The 24,828-nt window shown below is 30.8% G+C and overlaps 2 protein-coding genes, 1 non-coding gene and 1 pseudogene across 5 annotated transcripts; 1 reads left to right on the forward strand and 3 right to left on the reverse strand.

Annotated features, from left to right (window-relative positions):
* Nucleotides 1-855: 855 nt before the first annotated feature.
* Nucleotides 856-2,717, reverse strand: LOC124824769 (benzyl alcohol O-benzoyltransferase-like; annotated as a pseudogene). The gene is made up of 2 exons (XR_015779705.1): nucleotides 2,214-2,717; nucleotides 856-1,834 (listed from the first exon to the last, which is right to left on the reverse strand). The product of XR_015779705.1 is annotated as a benzyl alcohol O-benzoyltransferase-like (transcript).
* A 9,070-nt stretch (nucleotides 2,718-11,787) lies between these two features.
* PBG1 (20S proteasome beta subunit G1) lies at nucleotides 11,788-17,147 on the reverse strand. The gene is made up of 6 exons (XM_047297273.2): nucleotides 16,994-17,147; nucleotides 16,778-16,854; nucleotides 16,406-16,535; nucleotides 16,007-16,166; nucleotides 15,717-15,902; nucleotides 11,788-12,079 (listed from the first exon to the last, which is right to left on the reverse strand). Exons 1-6 carry the CDS (start codon nucleotides 17,023-17,025, stop codon nucleotides 11,966-11,968), a joined length of 699 nt encoding a protein of 232 aa, XP_047153229.1. The 5' UTR covers nucleotides 17,026-17,147; the 3' UTR covers nucleotides 11,788-11,965.
* Nucleotides 17,148-18,539: 1,392 nt separating this feature from the next.
* On the forward strand, nucleotides 18,540-18,700 carry LOC124824787 (U1 spliceosomal RNA). The gene has a single exon (XR_007027745.1). It is a non-coding gene; the product is annotated as a U1 spliceosomal RNA (small nuclear RNA).
* Nucleotides 18,701-19,386: 686 nt separating this feature from the next.
* LOC124824772 (cysteine synthase) lies at nucleotides 19,387-23,239 on the reverse strand. Of its 2 annotated transcripts, none has more exons than XM_047297278.2 (11): nucleotides 23,178-23,239; nucleotides 22,411-22,465; nucleotides 22,229-22,338; nucleotides 21,966-22,023; nucleotides 21,425-21,688; nucleotides 21,207-21,344; nucleotides 21,062-21,113; nucleotides 20,513-20,592; nucleotides 20,199-20,258; nucleotides 19,971-20,051; nucleotides 19,387-19,730 (listed from the first exon to the last, which is right to left on the reverse strand). In XM_047297278.2, the coding sequence occupies exons 2-11, from the start codon at nucleotides 22,450-22,452 to the stop codon at nucleotides 19,638-19,640; spliced, it is 978 nt and encodes a 325-aa protein (XP_047153234.1). In that variant the 5' UTR covers nucleotides 22,453-22,465; nucleotides 23,178-23,239; the 3' UTR covers nucleotides 19,387-19,637. The 2 variants fall into 2 exon arrangements, with proteins under 2 accessions (XP_047153234.1, XP_047153233.1); XM_047297277.2 differs by having other exon boundaries at nucleotides 23,095-23,199.
* Nucleotides 23,240-24,828: the final 1,589 nt, after the last annotated feature.

Here is a 24,828-nt window from a genome sequence, read left to right on the forward strand (position 1 = left end):
TCACTCAAATCTAACATGCAAGTCATAAAATCCTTATATTCAAAATGGAAAACAAAATAGTTTTATATAAATTAAAAGAAAATTTACTCTAAACAAAAATCTAATCGAATCATATTGCTATATCATAATAAAATTTATAAAACGAAACCAAATATATAAAATCATAATTTATATGTATATTAAACAAAACTTAAAGCTTTAACCTTCATTATTTTTAAAACAATTTTCATTAACATAAAAAAATAGTCATACGCTTACATAGGAATTATTTGAAATAATTATCTGTTATATAATTATTTCTTAAGCTTAAATCTATCTTTTTGTCTATTTTAGTTTTGAAAAAGTGTAACTTTGGTTTCTATAAGTTTTCGACTACGTATTAGTCCTTTAATTTTTTTTATCATCAAATAGAATTAACTGTTAATAAGAGTTGTTTTATATTCTTCAACAAAATAATATATATTAAAATTAATCATAAAACCTTATGTTTAATATCTTAATAAAACGTGCATTAGAATGCTATTGAGAAGCTGCAATACTTGTTGGTCCTAGTATTCAATAAAATGCTATGAGAAGAAGGAACTTTAACCATTTAGATATCAATAATACTGTAAATTGTAAATGCAATCATATATCTTTTCACCTTAAACTTATATTTCTTGATGATTTTGGAATAGATTTTTTATTTAGAACAACCTAATTAGACTCTAATTAGTGATAATCGTATTTTATCTTTGTTTAATATTAAAGCTAATTCTCTTTACCGTTAATCGATGGATCAGATTTTATGATATGCTCTTCGTGGCAGTCTGATTTATGACTAATTGGACGGTCATCACAACACACCAGTGTATGTCCTTCAGAATACATCATTATATATAATATCACACAATATATATCTGTCTCTAGAATCTGCTAAATTATTCCATGAAATACAGATTACTAGAGGGTAGACTTTACAAAAGTAGCAGAACTGGTTTGAGGTTGGTTTTTGTTGCCTAGCATGTGGTTAAACTCTTCAGCAAACCTTTCCATAGCTTCAGCAGGTAACCAAATCGGAAATATTATGCCTTCTTCTCCTTTTCCATTCTTAGCAGAACAGAAATACGAAGTTCCTAAGAAGCCCCCTGCCCCAGCTTGGGCCATTCCACCATACACAGCCTCACCCCAACCAAAATCCACTTCTCTAAGGTTCAAACGTGCCATATATGACACAATACAAGACCTTACAGTTGTGAATAAGCATCGTCCCTTCATCACCAGAAGGTCTGTAACAGATTGCAGGTACTCTTCTGTCATCTCACCTTTCACTTTATTTATCAATTCCACCGCATACCCAAATGGGTTTTTGCAAAGCTTACCTGCAGTCGTTACTGCCGCCGGATATGCAAAACAGTTGCCGTAGTAACCAACAGGAAGGGGAGGATTGAGCCGACCACGTCCGTTGACTATGCACATCATGCGAACATCCTCGTCTGCCTCTATCTGCAGTGATGAGATCAAATGTGGTGCAGTGCTGAAGGTGTTGGGGAATCAAGCGCCGAAGTGCAGCTATATCGAGTGGTCCAATGAAGAAGGATCGTTGAACCATGTTTTGGTTGGAAGAAGGAAGGGTATCTTGGACTTGCTCGAATTCGCGATGGTTGCATGTAATGCGAGGTGGGTCTCTTGCCATTAGGAGCTCCCTACGCCACACTGGTGCAATGGAAGGTTTTGTTGCACCTCTAGCCATTTCCGCCCAAGCGTTCATGAATTGTTTGTAACCGGGTCCATCACACATGGTGTGGTTGAGGCCAATGGCTAAGATCAAACCACCACACTTGAGTCGTGTCACCTGCATTTTTATTCCATATTCAACAAGTTCACACGTTTTGCTTCCGCTAAACTTTTTCTGAAGTTAACTACGAGCAAGAATAAGTGCAAGAAACAAGCTACTTGTGAAATTTCTTTTAAACATCTCACATCTTTTGTTAAATTATTATGAGTGTTATACACCCCACTTTTGTAATAGGCTATCAGAGCATATCAATGAGAAAAAAATTGACAGAAGAAAGAACCAGCCCATTCTCTCTATCAGAACCTGTAACACTGACAATTCAAAACTTATTGGATTTTGACAGAAATTAATTATATCAGAAACCAGTTTATAAAATTTAAGAAATCTAGAAAATGAATAAAAAATATGTTGAGATTGATGAGTAAGTGTATTGAACCTGTACAAGTAGAAGGGGAGTGTTGGTAATTTCTTGTGTGCCAGGGACATCGAATAGAAGTTCATGGAAGCATGGGAATGGAGGGTAAAGAGAATCGCCAAACTGATAAAGTGTGCCGTCTGCATCGGCCTCAATGAACATGACACCTTCTCCGGTGCAATCCACCATCAATTTGCGGTTAGGCCCCTCTCTAAGCCTACCCGCAAATGGGTAATAGAAGACAAGTGTCTGCGAGAGTGCTTGGCGAATCACTTGAACTGGATCTTTCTCTGCCATTGATACATGCTTTCGATAAATTTGTATCATCACAACGTGGAGACGCAGAGCTTCTTGATCATCAATGTCGGAAAGTAGCTTAACTTCATGAGGAGTGGGGATAGCAGGAGGCACCAACTGCGGTTGGCATCTTCTCACTGTAAACTTCAGAGAAGAAGATGAAGAAGATGATGATGAGGCCATGAGAATTATGAGAGAACAGAAGAGAAATTAAGCAAATGGATTTGGGTTGAGTGAGTGTGTGAGTTCCTCGAGCCAAGTCTCTTTTATAAATGGCATAAAGTAAATTGAAAACACGTCTAACAGAGGCTCGTCTACTAGGGGACACCCAAATTAATTAAGTGCTGCACCAGTCCAATAATTTATATGTATATTAAACAAAACTTAAAGCTTTATTATTTTTAAAACAAATTTCATTAACATAAAAAAATAGTCTTACGCTTTACATAGGAAATATATGAAATAATTATCTGTTATGTAATTATTTCTTAAGCTTAAATCCATCTTTTTTTTATTATTATTGTAGTTTTGCAAAAGTGTAACTTTGGTTTCTATAAACTTTCGACTACGTATTAGTCCTTTAATTTTTTTTATCATCAAACAGAATTAACTGTTAATAAGAATTGTTTTATATTCTTCAACAAAATTATGTATATTTATAAAGTTAACGAAATGTGTATTAAAATTCTAATGTGTGAAAGCTCAATTTTAATATCTTAATAATAATTCAGCATGTAACCATTTATGTAATTAGTTACATAACATATTAGTAGCGGATGAAAACTATTTAATTTAGAAAAATTGAAAAATGAAATCTACCATTAGAACTTTATAAGAACAAAAAAACCATGTTTTCAAGATCATAAACTAAATAAAGGGGATTTAAGTGTATTTTTTATACCATAAATTACTCTATTCCACTTTTTTTTAATTTTTATTTTTATAATTATGGTGAAAATTGCGTTCCATTTATGTTCTCATTTTATTTCTTCAATATTTCAATTAAATATGTGAGATTGAAAAGCACTGCCAACTGCAAATAATAAAAGCCGTAGTACGGCAAATAGTATGGTGAAAATTACAGCTCGTTTAGAATCACACATTTTCTTCTTATCCACCAATGAACTATGCACAACTCTTTATTCTATCAGAAAATTGTCCAAATCTTCGGATTATAATGAAATTGAGATTATGTGATTAATAATATAATTAATTTTCTTAATTAGTATAGAGTTAGCTATTGTTTTAATAATATATAGGTTTAAACTGAATATGGAGAATGAAAATAGAGATATTGATAGAAAATACTTTTTCATATAGATAGAATAATGAAACAAAATAATTAATACAAAACATTCCTTTCTATCTTGTCTGGATGAATGGAAATTTAGAGTGTGAACATATAAAATTGAGAAAAATAAGTAAATTGCATGAAATATTTATATGCAGGCTAAAAAACATTTTGACTTCTTTTTTTTCTCAACACGAAATTATTTATTATTTTCATATTATACAAAAAATTAAGTTTTAAAATTATAAATGGAAAGTTTAGCTTCTCTCAATCATGACAAATATGGATAATTTGGCTAAAGCTTATAAGGATAAGTTAAATTCAAAATAATAGAGTGAGTCAAAAAATAATTTTATCATAAATTTTATCGGATTGATAATATAAAAAAAGTTGTATTAATCATGCAACAAATTGTTACGTTAGTGAAAAAAAGACAAAGAAAAAAAAAACAGCGTCAAACTGAGTCTCACCTTTTAAGAAAATAATCTTTTAAATGTGAATCAAATTTAATCTAACTTACTTAATTTTGATTTAAATAAATTCGATTCTGAGTAATCCTCTACAATAATACTTTTATTATTTTTATAACTTGTTATAACTCTTTTAATTATAATTATTTTTTAATTTTAAATATGTATATTTATAATTTGACATTTTTAAATATTAGAATATTATTTAATCATGTTTCAATACTTTGGATGTTTAATTATATAATTAATACTTTAACTTTTAATTATATTATTTTTATGATAATGTTTGGTGAAATATATAAATAATTTAATTATATTGTTTTAAAAAAATGGATTGTAAAATAAATTAGGATAACAAAATATTTTTATATGGTCAATCCATTTAATTTATCAAATCATAATGAGTTGAACGCATTATAAAAATTTTATTTGTGAAAAAGTAAGTCAAGTTGAAATAACTTATTTATAGTTCAATTTATGATAAAGAATAATAACTCATTCATAAAAAAATAATGTATGATGTAATATGAAAAGATATGTAAAATTAAAAGTATTGTTTTGTATGGTTATTATTGATTATATATTTGTGCTAATAAAAGTTAAGGTTTAAAGATGTAGTAAAAATAAAAAAATTGTGTCATTTTCAATTAGCATAAAGGGAGTCGGGTTGGATGAATTAGAATTAAATTCTATCTGACTAATTCAATATAATTCAAATATAATATTTTAAAATTTATATCTAATCATTTAATTTATCTAGTTAGTCATTATCTAGTTAATCAGATTTGGATGGTTCATGTTGTGAATTAATTCATTAAGTTTTCTAGATTGAGCATTTATACTAAATTATTATTTTTTAAATTAAAAATTTATTTTTATTTTTAAAAAATGACATAAATATAAGGATTTTTTAACTAAAAAAATGAGATGTATAATCTATACCTATATATAAAGGATTTTTCTTTTTAAGGATCACATGTTTTTTAATTTTATTCTTTAACTATTTTTAATTAAAATAATTATTTTATGTTTATTACCTTTAAAGTGATTGTTTGTTTAAATTTAACTTTTTTTTATTTGATCGTTTTTCTAAACCTAACAGTTTTATGAATCAAAGAATTATCTACAAAATAAATCAAAACTACTTATAATAAAATTATATAATAATTATTTATTTTAAGTTTATAATATCAATAGTAACAATAATAATAATTTTATTATGTGTTTTGACTAGTTTTAAAAATAATTATTATAATGTGATTTTATTAAATTTTAAAAAAATAATATCACATTAAAAATAAAATTTAAAATTTAAAATATATTTATAAATTTACAAATATTGAAATATAAATTCAGATTGAATTGGTATTCATAAAATTCTATCCTATCATCTAAACTCGATAAGTATTTTTTTTTTATTCAATTTTATTCATCCAACATATCGTTTATTGAATTCAATCCGTCGTATTTGCTTCAAATTTCTTCCTATACCGGTGGAGGGGTTTTTTTCTTTTATTCCTCAACCCATAATAATTCATACGAAATTGTCATTCTTATCCATAGTTGTGTTATCTTCAGTTAGTTGTAACAAACATTTTTTTGTCACATATTAAATAAGGTTTCACCTGTTTCTGGTAGTAGTTGTAGAATGGTCGTGGAATAAGGGACACAACTAAATATGAGTCTAAATCAAATCACTCTCCACAAAAGACAAAAATCTATTAACAATTTTATGCTTAAAAAATCCTCTATATGTATATAAATATATAATATAAACTTAAATTATTGTGTGAATATTTAAGAGTAAATATTTTAATAATATTAATTTTATAAAATTAAGGATGATTTAAAAAAAATTTTGAAGCTTTTTGGATTTTGTTAAAATTTATAAGATTATCTCTTTCTTTTTGTATTTTGGTCTCTACTTCAAAGATTTAAATTATTATTATTATTATTATTTGAATGTTTTAATATTCAGGTGAAATTTCGTTAACAATTTTAAGGTTTAATCATTTTCGAGATTCCTAATTTTGCTAAGAAGTCTCAATTAGGTTTTCATTTTTATTTTTTTTTTCAATTGGGTTTCTATTTTCGAAAAATTAAAACAATTACATCATTGTCGTTAGTTCCGAACGGATACTATTAAAGGAGGTGTCACGTATCAGTTCCTGATTTTTTTGAATTTTTTAATTTTTTCTTATTTTCTTTTATTTACTTTTAATTTTTTTAAAATAAAATTAAAAAATGGCACGTATCAAACTGATATTGTGTCACGTGATAATGATAGTGTGACATGACACTGACAGTGCCACGTGTCATTGCTAGGCCACGTGTCATTGCATTATTTTTATTTAACAAAATAAAAGTACAAAGATCAAACTTAGACTAATGCAATGACAAGTGCACGTGGCACTGTTAGTGTCATGTCACATTACATGACACAATATCAGTTTGATACATGACATTTATAATTTATTTTTTTTAAAAAATAAAATAAATAAAATACAAAAATAAAAATAAATGAAATATAAAAATAAAAATAAATAAAAATCATTAAAAATTTCAAAAAAACCACGATTCATACTTGACACCTCTCTTAACAATGTTACTATAGAACTAACGTGGCAAGAACTTAATTGCTTTAGTTTTTCAAAAATAGAAACCTAAAAAAATAATTAAAAACCTATTTGAGATTTTTCAGCAAAATTAGGAATCTTAAAAATATTAAACATAATTTTAATATTTGTTATCACCATGCTAAATAATAATTTTAAAGTATTTATTTTATTGTTAACGTTGATTAAATCAATATTAATTCTTAATTTAAATGAAAAAAGGGATCGACAATGTGTCAGTTAACTCCATATTAAATAATCAATTTGAAAAAAAAAATATTTTTATAATTAGAATTAGTTAAATGAATGCTAACTTAGTTTGAAAGAAAGTCTGAGTATTAAATGAAAAATAAAAAAGGATGTCCAAATAAATAACATGCTTTTTTTTAACCCTACTTTCTTAGTAGGCCTTTCCCTTTTCATTTCTCTTCTAATTTTTTGAATCCTTTATTTAATAATGCACAAACTAAAAAAGTTTGAATAGTCAAATCAAATCCATTTGCATTCATTATTTTTTAGGGTAAACTTCGTGCTAATTTACAACCACATGCCATATCATATATCCATCTCAAAACTCAACCACAATTGTTATTATCAAATCTCATATACCGAACTGCATCGAACTCCTCAATAATAAATCCTAAAATATAGTTTGATATATATCCTACCAATGTCTTATACATGCTTGATTTAAAAGTGTCATTCATAATATTTATATTTTTTCAAATAATATCTTTATTTTATTATGTTGTAAGATGATAATATTATGAATGGTATCCCAATACGAGCACAAATTTCCCATACTGTTTTACAATATTTTATTCAGAGTAAAATACAAATTACATGAACACATTAAATATTTAAAAAAAAACTAAATAAAATGAGATTCAAACATACTTATTTAATATTGTATTTCCTAAATACATTACTCAGTTTATCCACGTTTTTCCAAAGTATTTCGTATACCAAATGATCTAAGAGTTATTGACATATTCAAAGAATAAAAGTCATGAATTATAAGCATGATGAAGTTGATCAACACAATAGCTAAGTATTGACTCATGTCCAAAACCCATGACATGTTCTCATGTTTGCATGACAATATCTCATGCCTCAACAAAATTGACTAACATTTTGCACTTGACTTGCAATTTTTCTGAATGTAGAAACGACATAGGAGATGATAACATTAAAGGAATACAATGCAAATAACATTCATCAAAGTTATATCTCTATCACTAATAGTGACTTATGGATCATCCTCATATGTCATAAATAATCTCCTGATATATCCAGAGTTAAAGTGAAATTATTTTGTTTTTCACTTGATAAGAATACAAAGACAGCTCAAAAAGTTAATCTTATTGATGTTACCACAACTACTCAAGCAATGACAATAGATATTTGTTGGTTTTGTAGGTGCTATCCGTTAAGAAAACAACATTAAATGCATTCAAAAATTTTGATACATTAGGATGTGTTCAAAAGAGATCATTTATCACCTTAGTTTTATCTACACATCTCCTCTAGTGGATGTATTTATCACATTCTAACATCATCATCCGTTGTTGTGATTCAGTTCTCAAACCTCTTAATAATAATTTGTAAATATATCTTGCATTATATATTTGCTTGATTGATGTCACATTACACTCATTATTTTATTTGAGAGGAAGGAGAATGTTTGCAAACTTCACTTGACTCTTAATCATATCAACAAACAATGAGTATTTCATGGATTTTAACCTCCCAACAAAAAGGTGATCAATTAAAGTTTGTGAAAAATTATGGTTATGATATCTACATATTACTTTCAATACTCACCCCTCTCCATTAGAATTTGGTTTGCCTCTCAATTTAAAAAGACAATCATATTTTCTTGTGCAAGATATACTAGTTTGAATATCAGATTTTTATTTTATGTACTTTCCACCCCTTTCATATCCTAATAATACATGTCTTTCTTCTAGGTTAAAGATTATTTTTATCATATCTTATAATGAAAATAAAAATATGGTCAGTTGTAAAGTTATTTGTGTAATCTCCCTTGCAAATTTTATTTATAAAAGAAGAGACATCTGACATGAAGTTGGAACTTACTTGTGATTTCATAAAACTTAAAATATAATCTTTCATCTTAGACGATAACCAACTACAACATAACATCACCATAGAATACCTCACTTGTTCAATAATAATAATAACTAGAGATTAAGAAATTCATAAAACAAAACTAGCATAACAAATTAAAAAAGTAATAAAAAAAAAATTAAAAACATTACTAGATTTTGAAATTATAGAGAAAACTTAATCGAATTTCAAAATCTCATAAGTTTTTTTAACTAAATTTTGAAATTCTATGAATTTCCTTAACCAGATTTTGAAATCTAGTTAATTTTCTAAATCAAATTTCAAAATCTAATAAATATTTTTACAAACGGAATTTTGAAATCTAATATATATAATAAAAAATAAATATAAAACTTTAAATGAAGTTGAATAAAAACTATAATCAATACATGTACTAAACAAAAATGAACGAAATTTTAAAGAAGACGAAGACGAAGGAAAATGAAAAAAAGCCGAAAAGAAGAAAGCTGAACAAAAAGAAAAGAAAATAACGTTACTTTGAAGATGATTTAGGAATACAAAGTCTTAGTAAATATATCAATAATATAGTTGATAAACAATAATTACTACTTAAATTTATTTATATATATAATATATATATATATATAATATATATATATATATAATATATATATATATATATATATATATAATATATATATATATATATATATATATATATATATACACTTTAATTTTCCTAATTTGATTTCCCTCCCATGTTCTCCTTTCTTATTAAAGTCGTCATAGACCCATTTCCCTGCACTCCATTTTTTACCTGTAAATTAAAAAACCCTAATTTGCAAAACCCTTCCCTCACTAATCTCCACAACTGCACCTCCATACCTCATTTTTTATTTTCTTCGTTCTCTTTTTAAGGCTTCTTCCTCCATTGATTGTAGAAGTCATCGCCGACAGTGACATGAATGGGTCGCTGCTTCCACCAAGCTAGGGACGGCATCGGCGACCAAGAGCATTCCCAATACTGTCGATCTCTAACATGCAATTCCATTATTTACATATCCTCTATTTTTGTTCCAATTTGTGATCCCTCCTCCTCCGATGGATTTTTATTTTTCGTTTATGCTTCTTCTTCCTTGTATTGGTGTTGAAAGTTGAATGCAAATGGTGGAAGAAATTGATGATGGAGGTTGTTGTGTCTCTGTGTGTGTTTCATGCGTCAGGCAGTTGGAGGATGGAGATGACCGAGGTGTTGGTGAATGAGGGTAATGGTGTTGTATGTTCCAGAATTAGGAAAATTGTGTGGGGAAAAAATTCAGGTGATGAATGGATGAACAAACAAACGAAAAAAAAAAACAAAAAAAAAAAAACTCACTCCCTTACTGTTTAATCTGGAATGCACTGGATTACAGAATTTTTGTGCATCGGATTACAAAATCCCCCATTGAACTACTATGTAAACTAACCGGATTACAAAATCCGGTGTGAACAATTTTGGAGTTCAATTAACATATTTCAAAATATTACCTCAATTCAATGGATAAACATAAAGACGAAACTTTGTCGAAGTAGTCCTCCATCAAAGCGACGCAAATGGATGTTTGGTTCTTCGATGTCAAAGAAAACAAGAGTTACAAAGAAAGAAGAAGAGTTCGAGTAAAGGAAGTTAAGTTTGAGTAAGAGAAGACAAATTTATTTATTTATTTAATATATAATAAGAGGAGGACAAAAAGAAAATTACAGAAAACTTGGAGATACAATAAAACGTCCCTAGTTAATTCATTGACTTGCTACATCATAAGTTAATATATAAGCTCATTTCTTTTCTTAAAAATTTTATTCTCTCACACGAGTATTTGGTTAAAAAAATTAAAATATATATAATAAATTAATTTCTTGATGAATACCTTAAACTTTTTGCAAATGAACGTTGAAACTTTTTTTTTTCTAAATAATCCATAAACTTAATCAGTTTTAAATTATGTAGTTATACTTAATCTGTCTCAATAGTATTAACTTTTTATCACTTTTTCAAATGATTGTTTAAAAAAAATTCAAATTAAATTGTAAAGATCAATGTTGGATAAAATTTACAAGCTTAAATTTCAATAAATTTCTTAACACATTTAATTTAATAAAACATCCCTAGTATTTTCATCTCAAACTAAGTTTTGAAGAAAACTGAAACAGAACTCAAGTTACAACCAAACCCAACTGAAAATCAAACAAGACTTTTGTGGTGTTACTTCTTAAAATGGCAGAGAATCTCGTAATCATGGACTTTATTCAAGAAAAAATAAGGAGGGACATACTGATTAATTTAAATGAAATCACTTCTAAAGTTTTTCTTTAAAAATGAAATTAGAAGTTAGAACATACAATAGAATAATGAACAGTTAAAGAAATAAGAATTGTAGATAAGATAATTAAGATAGATATATTCACGCCAATCGACTAGATGCTTTTAACTCAATTGAGAACTCATTCCATAGTTCATAAAAAGAAATTATAAAATATTATACATATATTCATTTTAGTTACTAATTTTTAACGACATATACAAAACATAAGCATATTAAAATGATATGAAAATAAACACTTTTCTTAAGTTTTTGGAAAAAAAAAAAGTTATCCTACAAAAAATTATATAAAAATGACCCTACATTGTTTCTTCTAGAAATCCCAAGTGACCCAACATCTAAAACAAAATGGCAGATGCATTCAGTTTTTTATAGGAAAAGAAAACATAACAATCGAAACTCGTTTTCAAATCTTTGCATGATTAATTTAAAATTCAAACCGGTGGGCCGCACTAATGTCTATGCAAGCAATTGAGATAGGAAAAGTATCTTATGAATGTCATAATGAAAGGAAATTGGAATATAGATTCTAATGAAACAGATCAGCTCAAACCTAAAAAGACATAAAAAAAACAGTTATTTTAACTTCATTTTACATCCCATTAACACCTTGAAATTTCAAATTCTGTTTCATTTCACAATGAGTGGTCTACCACGAACCTTCAGCGCCCACTGTTGGATTCTTGAAGGCAGAGAACTCCCAGTACGTTTTCAACGAGAAAGGTGAGTAAACAGTTGCACCTTCATCTGTAATTTTGGATATCTGCAAACCGTCGTACATTACAATTAAATATCATAAATTATTCATAGTGCAATGTATTACAACCCATTTCAGTTCAACAAAGCGAAGAAGTGAGAATTTTAGTTCAGATCGAAGCCTCAATCCTCATGCACACATGATACAAAAGGGTGCAATAGAGGTTCAGTTTACCCCTGATTTAACATCTTCAACATATATACAGTTTAGCAGTCAAGAACCTACGGTACACAAGCAGAGCAGTGATTGACTGATAAAAATGACCACCAACACTCTACAGAATGTGCACAGCCTAAGAAATTGAAAGTTTTACACATCAGCAGACACAACCACCAGTTAATGATAAACAAGCCTACATTCTAGTAGTAGTTAGTAGTTACCGCCTAGCTTGTGTTGGGCATGGAAGAAAGAGAGGGTTAGAAAGAAATTTAGGCTCTCTTCTTTTTGAAGAGATAATTTGAGAGAGAATGGAGGATAAAGTGATGTTGTTCCTTTTAAGGGATTTGGAGGTGAAAGTGAAGAAATTTGAAGGTAAAATTTATAAAAAATTGTGAATAATTTGATGGATGTGAGAGATAAAAATAATGTTTTAATAGATTAAGTGATAAGAGTACATATTTGTCCTTATGATTAAAATGAAAAGAAAATGAAATGTAATTAGTTAAAATTAATTCAAAATTAAACCTGGATGATTTTCTTATAAAAAAATTGATAGGTGTAATTAATTTAAAATAAACTGTAATTGGTTAAATTATTCTGCATTAACATTATTTTTAAATACTTTATTTATTAAAAAAAATTTATTATTATGATTATTAGTTATCATAGATAAAGAGGACTGTAAATTTTAGAAAAAACAAAGGATCATTTGGTAATTGCATTCTTCATCTCCTCAAATCACCTCCTCACCTTAGGAGAGATAGAATCTCACCTCTCTTCCACAAATACTCTCCCTCATTTACCCCCAAGTCTCTTGGAAGGAACAAGCATGTCATCTCCATTTACTCTCCCACAAACAGGTAAATACCCTAAAAGGAATACACCCTTAAAGATAAAAGTAGTAAAATTATTAGTTGTTGCATGGGGGGAGACTTTCTAGTAAAGTCTATATATTCTTATCTCGTGGGATGTTGAGGGAAGTTTTTTTAGTTGATGTTTGTGACTGAGAGAATCCTGTGAGAAAGGAAAACAGTTTTCCTTTGAAAGCTTTGGCTGTTACAGTGTAAGGTGAATAATACATTGCAAGACTTAATCTTTGCTTCTTTTTTGTCTTGTTGTTTCATCGCTGTTTCTAGGTTCCTAAAAATTTGGTGCAACCTACCAGATGTGTTGAGGGAGAATCATGGAAAGCAAAGTGAGTGCTTTGGAGAGATGGGCCAATGAGCAAGGAAAGCTGGAGGCAATAGGGAAGATCTTGCAACAAAAGATCAAGAACCCTTCTTGGGAAGATCTTGCAACAACTCTACTAAGGAGAGCTGGAGGCATAGGGGAAGCGTATTATTTGAGAGTTGGCAGCAGTAACAGACTAGATGTGTAAAAATTTTCATGCAAGAATTCAAGATATTAATGTCACAAGTAAATCAAACACCGAAAGATCGTTTGACGGAGTATTTCTTTGCAAAGCTACAGACCTTCTACAAGAAGAACAAGATTCCCACCAACATCACCAATGTTGCCATGGCTAATGCTCTTGCTGCTCTAAGTCAAGTTGAATGATTGGATGAAATTTTGAATCCAATCAAGGTGGAGGCTGCATTCTCCATTGGTGGGAGAAGAGCTACATGTCGTTCGGTTTGCACCCCACCAAGATTCAGTCCCCGAGTGGTATCCCATCACAGAGAGCATATAGCACGAGGAGGTTGGTTAGATTGTTGGAGAATGTCTTGTCCAATGTGAGTTTGATTGACACAATACACATTGGATTTGTCAAGATTGCTGATGATGTTTTTCAAGAACCAAGTAACGTTTTGCACCTAGTGGAAGACTCGCATGATACTGAAAAGGTATCTAGTTTGCAGATAGATTTGACTCTGGGTCCCAAAAATACTCGAGAGTTCGAATTGTAGAACACTGAATATGAATGCCAATCCCATAATTCTGGTGCAGATGTAAAATTGGTTTCTGTGACAGAAATTGATACAATGGTTGAACCACAATTCAGATGCTGTTGAACCAGAGAGAAAACTGCTTGGAGCTGGTGCCCAAACCAAATCCATCAATTGAAGCAAGATCTAAGTTGTTACCTAATCTGGAGGAAACTTGTGATTCTTCAGAACTACAAATTAAAAATAAGGAATGTGTTGGAGCCTTTCAAGAAATTTTTCCTGTCAAGACATCCAAAAATGTTATTATGGAGGTTACTGGCTTGGAAATCGCTGATATGGTACCTGGTAACATTTTTCTAGATGTTACTGATCAAGGTGTTTCTGGTTTGCTTCTTATGACAACTAATTGCAAGAGTTATGACCAAGTCAGCAATAAGGATGGTGATAAAGATATTAACAAAGATCAACATGTCAACAATGGTGCTTTGATTAGTTTAAAGGAGCTAGTTCATTGCATGGATGAAGAAATCAGTCATGAGGGCCTCAAGCAACTTAAATTGCCAGAGCTCAACCTTAAGGACAAGGTTGTTCCAGCAAGAGAGTAATGTTAGGCATCGAAGAAATATGAGGGTTAGGAAGAAATTTAAAGTTAAAAGTAGTAAAATTATTAGTTGTTACGTGGGAGGAGACTTTCTAGGAAAGTCTATATATTCTTATCTTGTGGAATGTTGAGGGGAGTTTTTTTGGGTTGATGTTTGTGACAGGGTTAACCCTGTGAGAAAGGAAAGTCATTTTCCTTTGAAAGCTTTGGCTTTTACATTGTAAAGTGAATAATACAGTGCAAGACTTTATCTTTGCTTCTTTTTTGTCTTATTCTTTCATCGTTGTTTCTAGTTTCCTAAAAAACACAAAAACATCTAAGTAAGCATGTGAGAAATGCTTTGGAACTAAAAACCAACTGATGAACTTTCTCATATATGCATCAGCACGAACCATATGCATAACCCAAAATTTAGAGAAAATCAGACAAAATCACCGACCAATTTTCCAAAGCTTCTCGTATAAATTCCAAAACCAATCACAATATTGAGCAAAATATTTAAATTAACATAAACATGAGAATGAGACGAACAATTGGCAGATGTAAACGGAGGACAAAAACATCATTTTTCACTTTTTTTTAATTTTAGAAAAGAAAAAAGATGAATGTTGGAGGTTGGGTTGACTATAGAGCATTGAAGAAGATAACTATGGTCTATCCCAAACAAATTGCTCATACTTGCTATTGATGAACTATAGGTCAAGTTGGTAGGAACAATTTTATCTAAGCTAGGTCCCATATCTTATTATAATCAGTTTAGAGTGAAGGAAAAGGCCATCAAAAGGAGGTTGTGAGATTTTAAAGCCTCCCTAATGCCCACTATCACTTTTAAATTCCTTTTACTGCTTTGATAAATAATCCAGATGAGAAATGTACATTTGAGGTTGTACAAATTGAAACCCTCTGAACTTATCCACAATACATGTTTGATAAATGGAAAATGGAGAAAGGAGGGAGTAGAGTAGAGCAGAGAACATAAAAGGAAACAGTATAAAACCTGAATTTTGTTGACTGCAGACCTATCCCGGTATAAAAGCACACGCATGCACTTTTCTAGCAATTTGACACCATCTTCAAAGGTCAAGTTTTCATGCCACTCGTCACGAAGAATTGGCCTAGCAAGATGGTTTCCAAGCCCAGTTGCTACATGGTTATCCTCAAAATTAATCCCAATCATGTTAACCTGGATAAGATTCATGATTTTAATTGTTGGAAAGAAAAAAACATGCAGGTATACCAGATTTGGAACTGCAAATAAAAAACAAACAAAGAAACACAAATTCATACCATGCCAAGGTACTTCTGGCCATTTTTAACTCCACCAAGCACAAGTGCATTCCACAAAGGATTGAACTTGTTCCGCCGATTGTACATTACACGGGTTAAATAATTGTGCACCTCCTTCGGTCCTAGAGAATTCCCATCATCCCACATGTTGTCATAAAGGCTGCAAATCAAAAGTAAAAGCAAAAACATTTAGATGGGAATTTTTGTAGTACAAGGAAGGAAAGGGAAAAAATACACAAAAGGAGTACTTTACTGTGCCCAAAAAAAAGAAGAAGCAAGCATAGCGGAAAACGGAGCAGATGAAACCATTTTAACTCATAACACCTTTAACACTAAACTTATTTGAGATAACCGGTTCACAATGCGTAACAATTATTATTAAAAGGAAAAGGTACTGACATAAGCTCATCAAGGTAGCGCAGAATCTCCTGAAAGTCACTTATCTCCCCGCTAGCACCAAGGAGAGAATGTTTTCCAATAGGCTTGATACGCTCAACACTCTTGTACCGCAGGGTAGATCCATATGAACCTATCAACATATCCCCCATTCAGATGATATACAAAGTTTTCGAATACTTAAAAACACTATAATGAACTTTTCAGACATGGCAGATTCATGAATCAGAAATCAACTACTAATACCATCGCTAAATTTATTTCTCCGATAATGTCATTTCTTTGAAACAAATTACTCCAAGAAAGCAACTTCCACAATAATCAGATAAAGAGCATTTTGTGAAACGAAGATAAAAAGCTAATTGAATATCAGACCTCCCATATCAGCGGCCATGAGAATCCCATCTTTGTATTTGATAGCAACTACAGAGGATCCAGTCACGTACGGGTACCTAGGGTTAAAGCATAGTTTAGGGCAAAAGAAATGAGACAAAATGTGCAGTTTAAGAGTAAAATCAAATCATTCACTGTGAAAACCCTAAAAAAGAAAATTGAAGAAAAAATGGGGGAAGTGAGAGAGAGTACACTCACAGAGTTCGCTGGGATTCAGCTACACCTTCCATGGCAAGAAATATCTATCACCTTGGATCGTCGTAGCAGTGCTAAAGAAGAAGGGAAGAAAAGAAAAGAAAAGGAACACGAAGAAAAAGTAGAATATAGCTTGCTTAAATATATTTCACAGCAAACGACGGCGTTTTAGGAGTTTAATTTCGTAAGCCCCAATCCAAACCAGAAAGTTCTTTAAAGTAAAAAAAAGACTGTCACCACCTCTTGTGCATACACATTTCCAATTTCTTATAAATCCTTTTAAAATAATTCTTATATGTTAATATGATTTACCTGAAAAAGATACAAATTTATGTACAAGAAAAATAAAGTTATCTAATAAATATAAATTTATGGTAATAATAGCATGATGTGTTTATTTTATTATTATAAAATAAAAAAATGGTACTCAAATATATGGCTATTTTATATAAAATATTTATACTACCGCTAAATTAAGCTAAATTTCTAGTTAAAAGAATTGAAGAGTAGAAAAGTTATTTAAATAATGAATAATTATATAGATGACGCGATACTCAATATCTAATTGCCCAGATAGCAGATACCACTTCTAAGTCAAAATCCAAAAAGAAATTGTGTGGGTCTTTTTTTATATATACAATTTTTTCGCCTCATTCTTATGCAATGTGGGACCATATTCACATTAGGATCCTGCACATCTTCTGTAAAAAATGTTAAAACCTTTGGGCACACTCATACCATACTCGATCTTAAGCAGAACTTACAATGGCATTCACAGAAGAAAACTTGACGTCAGACAAACAATATATTTATAATTAAAACACTTCCAGATGAATCTAAAGCAGAACTAACAATGGCTTCCTCCCATATAAGTGAATTAATATATTTCCGGCCTTCAAATTCATTTTCCACTGCACCAACCAGAGAAAAGTAATAATAGAAAAAATTTCATACTCGTACTAAAAACAATAACTTGTTCAAAACAGTTTAGATGGCACTTAATAACCATGTGTGCTAATGCTAAAAATGAAACTTTTACTTGTTTATGCAGTTCAGATTTCATGTTTTGCATGGTGTAGAACTGAGGAACACCAGATTCTCGAACAGGTAAAAAAAATCTTTGTTTAAGCACAATTAAATTCCACGCATAAACAATCACAACTGCTAATATTTTCTTATTTTTGTGTTATTATTACTATTAAATATTAATTTACTGTATTATGTTTTAAGGCACTTTCATAAATGTATCATTCTTGTGAAATTCCATTAATATACAATCTTAATCTAAATAAAACACAGATGAAGATAGGTAATGCTCTTCAACACTGAGGAATAACGCATGCAGAACAACTACATCTTCAAACCGTTTGTGTGCTGTGGGCAGAACAGTAGTTACACACAAATTGAAGAATTATCACAGACAAAACATAAGTTATGTAAATGGTTCTGTTTGAAACAGAAGAGTAAGATCTAGTCCCACATTGATCAAGTTATAGTCATGCCAGTTGACAGCATTGTATAAATAGGGAGCTACTGGCTACGTTTTAACATACTTACCTGGATGGGGTCAATGGGTGATCAACAAGGCCCATGGCCTAGGTTGGTGACTTCCATTGCACTTTGGAAGGGTGCCACCCTAAGGTCTCCCCAAGTGGGAGAGCCTACATCATAATTTGTGGCAGTGGGGGCCTGCGTTCGCGCGGCCCCTTCCAAATTCAGTCTAAATTGCTTTTTGGTTGGCCTATTGGGTTGGTTCCTAATCTAAATTAGCTTTTAAACTCATGCTAATTTATGAATATGAATTCTTGATTTGGCAGTTTATGCTAATTTCTTATGTTGTGTTGGAAACTGAAGTATGTGATAATTTCATTTGCTGTTACTGAAACTGAAGTCTACGCTAATTTCATCTGTTGTTTTGGAAATTAATAAGTAGATACCTAATTTCATTTGTTGTTTTGGAAATTCAAGTAAATGCCTAAAATTTTCTTTTGATATCTGACAATCGATTACTGTCTAATCCTCGTACACAATAAAGTTCAGTCCTCGTACACATTCAGTTAGGTTATCCATGAATGAAAAAATCTTAATGGGTTGCAAGAATCATCCAAAATTATTTGTTTTAGGTTCCAACAATCAATTAAGTTACCATGGGCATACTCTCAATGTCAATAAACCAGGGTTGACTGAGTAAATTTGTCAACCTATCAAGCAAGATCACTTCCAAAAAAATATTGGCATACCCAAACTCATTTTAGAGACAATAGATGGAAAAACAAAATACATTAAAATCATTTAATATATTCGTCTGGATCAAACTATGTTTAAGCTTGGTCATGTCAATTTATTTTATGACCCCAGTTCAGAGTGTTTTATTAGATTAGCATTCATAAACCGGATTTAAGTAGCAACTAAAACTCGTATACCGAGTCTTGATACCATTATCTCAAAGTGATGAACAATTGTGGACAAGTTTGAAATTCCAGCCAACTTCTGTTACTACTATTGAATCTTATTTCACAACCAAACAAACCCATTTTTAACTTCTAGATTTGGAAAAACAAATAAATACATAAGCCGGGAATGCAACTTGAGAAGCATCAAATGACTACTATCACACGAGCACTAAAAGACTAATTTGGCTTTGTATTCAGGGTTCAAAGACCAAACTCTCTGCTTCTCGCTTCACAGATTCGAATAGCACAGATGATAGATAACGCTCTCCGAAGCTTGGAAAGACCACCTACACAGGTTTACAACAAGATTATCAGTGATGGAATACAGACATACACACTCAACTGCATCTATGACAACCAGATGGGATATTTCTGAAAACTAAAACTCAAGGGTTTGTCAATGATCAGCAATTAAAGATGCGACTATTCTGAGAATCTTAGAACACATTTATATTGAATCAATAGTAAACTAACAATGACAGTCACCAAAGAAAATTTGATGTTAGGTGAACAATAGACAAACTTACAACAATGAGTTTTCCAGCATTTTCTGGCCTTTTTGCTATCTTAATTGCAGCTGCAGCAGCAGCACCAGATGATATCCCCACCTGCAATATTTATAATACAAACAAAATAGCAATAAAAGTACTGTCTCCACCAGATGCTACTAACAGAAGATGATGCACATAATCAAAGTCAAGGCATGAGAAGAAGTAACAGCACTGAAAAGTAGTCTATCTTTATTGTGAACTTACCAGCAAACCTTCTTTCAAAGCAAGTTCTTTAGCAGTGTCGATAGCTTCTTCACTTGAGATCTAAAATCACAAACAAATATGAAAGTTAATATCAGTATTTTCAGAAAGCATGGATAAATTATCATGACTCAGTTAGCGATGCTTCCTCCATAAAAGTGAATTAATACCCTTCCAGCCTTCAATTAATGTAACTCTTGCATGTATATAAAGAACAAAAATATCAGGTGTAAGACTAGAGGCACACCAGATTATCTTAAATGACACAAAACTCTTTATTAAGCACAAATAAACTATCAAAAAGGTTTGTGGCTTACTTGAATAACTTCATCTAGTAGATCAACGTCCAGAACACCAGGGATGAAGCCAGCACCAATTCCTTGGATCTTATGAGGACCTTATATCCATTCAATTCAACAATGATGCATGTGTCAGGGAAAGAGTACACAAAAGGAGGCAGATATTTGATAAATATCAAAACCAAAAAAAGTAGTACATAGATTTTTTTTGTTAATCTTGTAACGGTAGAATGTGAACAGAGCTAAGAAGACATCAAACACACAAATGCTCATTAAGGACATGCATGAATTACATCATCAATGCAATAATGGTGAATTACAAAGCAGACATCCCTTGTTTCAAATTTAGGAAACTAAATAGAAACAACAGATCAACAATGTTTTCTTAGAAACCAAATTGAATTTTAAAATAATTCTGTTATATTTCTGAAAATACCAACTGTGGGTTATATTTTTGGATTCTCCTAGTGAATTCCAAAGTATGGAGATATAGGAGAGAAAATAAATAGACAAGGGAGAGATATGATGGCTGTACTTAAGTCTTACAGATGAAAAGTCAATACTCACCAGGTTTTCCTCCAGACAGTATTGGACTTTCTACTGGCTCGACGCCATATAGCTGAGTAAATAAAATGGTGTGAAAATCATAAACAGTGCAGAGGAAACATTAGAAAGATTAATTCATACAACATGAGAAAAATAAAAGCCTAACCTTTATATCAGGGTTCTGCTCTTTCAGATATTTTCCAGCACCTGTTATTGTACCTCCCGTTCCAATCCCAGAGACAAGACCATCAACCTTCCCACTGGAGCCCTTCCAAATCTCGGGTCCAGTGGTTTCATAATGAATCTAAGAATAGGAGGAATGAGAGAATGTCTGAATACTCATCAACCAACCGGTTTTTCCAACAAAGAGCATTGACACAATACCTTTGGATTTGCAGGATTTTCAAATTGCTGTAGCATATACGAATTGGGAGTCTTGTCCCTTATCTCTTCTGCCTTCTGAAGAGCTCCTTTCATACCCTTGGCGGGATCTGTGAGAACTAAATCAGCTCCAAAAGCTTTTAGAATGGTTCTTCTCTCAAGACTCATTGAAGAAGGCATGGTTATAATAAGTTTATAACCCTTAGCAGCTGCCATGAATGCTAAACCAATGCCAGTGTTTCCGCTGGTAGGCTCAATGAGAACACTCTAATAACATGAACAACAATAAACCAGCTTAATTAGAAGTTTGCTTGAAAGATAAGACTCTGAGATGATAATAAATCGGTAAATGTCTCACAGAAACATTCATGTGTTCACGTTTTAAAATTGAAAACCAGATTATGTCAATATCAAAAAGTACTCATACAATACTGGGACAAATTGGGAAGAATAAGTAGAGTGAAGCTTTGATGCAATATGAAAGATAGATATCAAACATGAATCCAAATATACAAGCAGAGGACAATCTAAAGCAAGAACTAACTTCACCCGGTTTGATGAGTCCCTGCTGCTCAGCGTCTACAATCATGCTATATCCTATCCTGTAGGAAAATAAATAATCATGATTTTATCACATAAGTTTTCTCAATACACATTGTTTTGCATGCCATAAGAAACTTGGGCATCAATCATACAACATCTATGCCAAATTTTTATCAATCTAAGCGTTTCAAAAAGGGTGTTATGAGCATAAACAGGCAAGCAACAGACCAAAAGTTCCATCATAGGATGAAGAAATATATATACCTGTCTTTGACACTGGAGCAAGGTTCCATCATTTCTAGCTTCGCAGCAACTTTGGCAACACAACCATCGACGATGTGGTTCAGAAATACCAATGGAGTTTTGCCGATTAACTGCATATTCCAAAAATGAATTCAGACGTTCTGTGAGGTAAAGACAAAAGAACAGGGTCGAACACGACTTACTTCAGTCACATCTTTTGCAATGCTTGACTTCTCAACCGCCATGTTAACCAAAGCACTGCAAAATCATAAAAATGGGTCAAGGATTCGGTGATTAAAAACAGAAAGATAAACTAAATACCCAACTAGTTTTAGCTGAGTTGAGTTATCCTGTGACTAAAAACAGATCAAGAATCCCCAACTTTCCCTTTGGAATGCATCGCAATTACATTGGTATTATCTTTCTTGTTATACTAAAAAGAAACAGATCATGACCCCTATAATAAAAACAAAGGGAGAATCAGATAAAATAAAATAGTTCAAACCTTAGATTGACCTAGAAAATTATACAGTTATAGAGCTCATGTTTCAGAAATATTACTAGTTCAAAGACTGGAATTCTTGTTCAAGAGTGTCACGAATCGATCTACTAAAGAAAAAAAATGAAGAAATTTGTAGCAAAAAGAAAATAAGTAGATTAAGCCCTGAAGTTTAAACGTGAAGATCAAAATTCGATAACAGGGTTAAAGAACTCTATCATCAATCCTTCTGGTATCTAATTCAAGAAAGGAACAGTATATGAAAAAATAACAGAAAAAACATAGACACAATTGAAAAAAAAAAAAAAGAGTTCAGAATTGTAGCAATAGAAAGGCAAAAACATAGAAGGATAAAAGTTGGTCAGAACAATGCAATTGCTATGCTCACCAGAGTGAGTCACAACCACAGCACAACCTTATCCAAACAACGTTTGTTTCTGATACAAAGACGAACAGAGAATACTTATATACCTGAAGAGGACGAGAATTTCAATGAAACTCGTTCATTAATACCCAATCACACATATCTTAATTTCTCTCTCTCATACCCTCACTGTCTTTTTGGCCGTTTATTTTTGTCTTCTTTTATTAAAGGAAAATGTTATTTTGACAACAAAAGTTTGACACAATTTTGACAACGGCGACGTGGCAGCTGTGCATTGGCTCAGTGAACCGGGGTGAGGGGTATTTTGGGTTTTTTCTGGTTTGTTTTCAATTCACTGAGCCAATGCACAGCTGCCACGTCGCCGTTGTCAAAATTGTGTCAAATTTTTGTTGTCCAAATAACATTTTCCTTTATTAAAAGTCTTTGCAATTTTTGTTCTTGTTTTAAATTTCCAACACTGTTTTTGAAAAGAAAAATGTTATTTGGACAACAAAAGTTTGACACAATTTTGACAACGGCGACGTGGCAGCTGTGCATTGGCTCAGTGAATTGAAAACAAACCAGAAAAAACCCAAAATACCCCTCACCCCGGTTCACTGAGCCAATGCACAGCTGCCACGTCGCCGTTGTCAAAATTGTGTCAAACTTTTGTTGTCCAAATAACATTTTCCTTTTGAAAATCACATAAAAGTACAATAACAGATTCGCTTCCTTAAATGTCCACCTGAGATATTTTTTTAAGTAAATTATATAAACATATTTATCTTCATTTCAATTTTCATTTATTGTAATCATGAAAGCGATTTATTGTTCGTTATTATGAGGGGAAAAAATTATACTTTATTGTTCGCTAAGAAACTCATGAATTCGTATCATTCACGTCATTACACCGTTTTTCTTAGTTTTATAATAATAAACAATTCTAATAGTCAAATTCACCCTATTTCTGAACTGGCGTGTATCAAAACTATTAAGAAAAAAAAATAGTTGAAAGCCTCTTTATTCGTGCAACTAATAGTTTGTCTCAAAAACTATATGTTATTATAAATAGCTTCAAAACTAGCACCAAATTAATGATTTTGTTCATCTTAGATACGTAAATTAAAATTATCCTACGTGATTATGTTAATGTTACAATATAACGCCTTAAATTTAATATTATATTTTAAAAGGAATATAATAATTTAACAAAACAAAACTTCAAATTTTAAAAGAATTAAAAAAAAATATTTCGTATAAACTAAAACTAAAATTCACACGTTTAAAAACTAATTATTTTAATTTTTATAGAAAAATAAAAACTTCTAACTTCGTATAAATTATAACTATATTTAAGTTTGTTAATGTCTTAATTATTTTATATAAAATAGTTTTTTTTCTTAATTAATAATAACGACAGTGGTAATAGTTTTCATTAAAAAAAATTTGAATTTCTCACTTTTACATTGAATCACTCAACTCGAATTTCAAAATCTGTTTAAATTAATCGATATTAATGCAATTGTCATATTTTTTTTTTATGTGTGCCAAAACTATGGGCACGGCCTGATTTCGATAAAGATCGAGCACGACATCCTGAAGGAATTTTCCCACCGATTTCGAAATCACAATCAGATTTGAAATCTTTTTTTAACAAAAACATTATTTAATTTCATATTTAAGGTTTTAAGATCTGAATAAGAAAAATAACTTGTACTTAATTAAGTTAGTCGACTATATTAGGTTTTATTTTTATTA

The sequence above is a fragment of the Vigna umbellata genome, chromosome 5, assembly GCF_029865625.1.
Source record: "Vigna umbellata cultivar VRB3 chromosome 5, Vumbellata_1.0, whole genome shotgun sequence".
NCBI classification, from domain to species: domain Eukaryota; kingdom Viridiplantae; phylum Streptophyta; class Magnoliopsida; order Fabales; family Fabaceae; genus Vigna; species Vigna umbellata.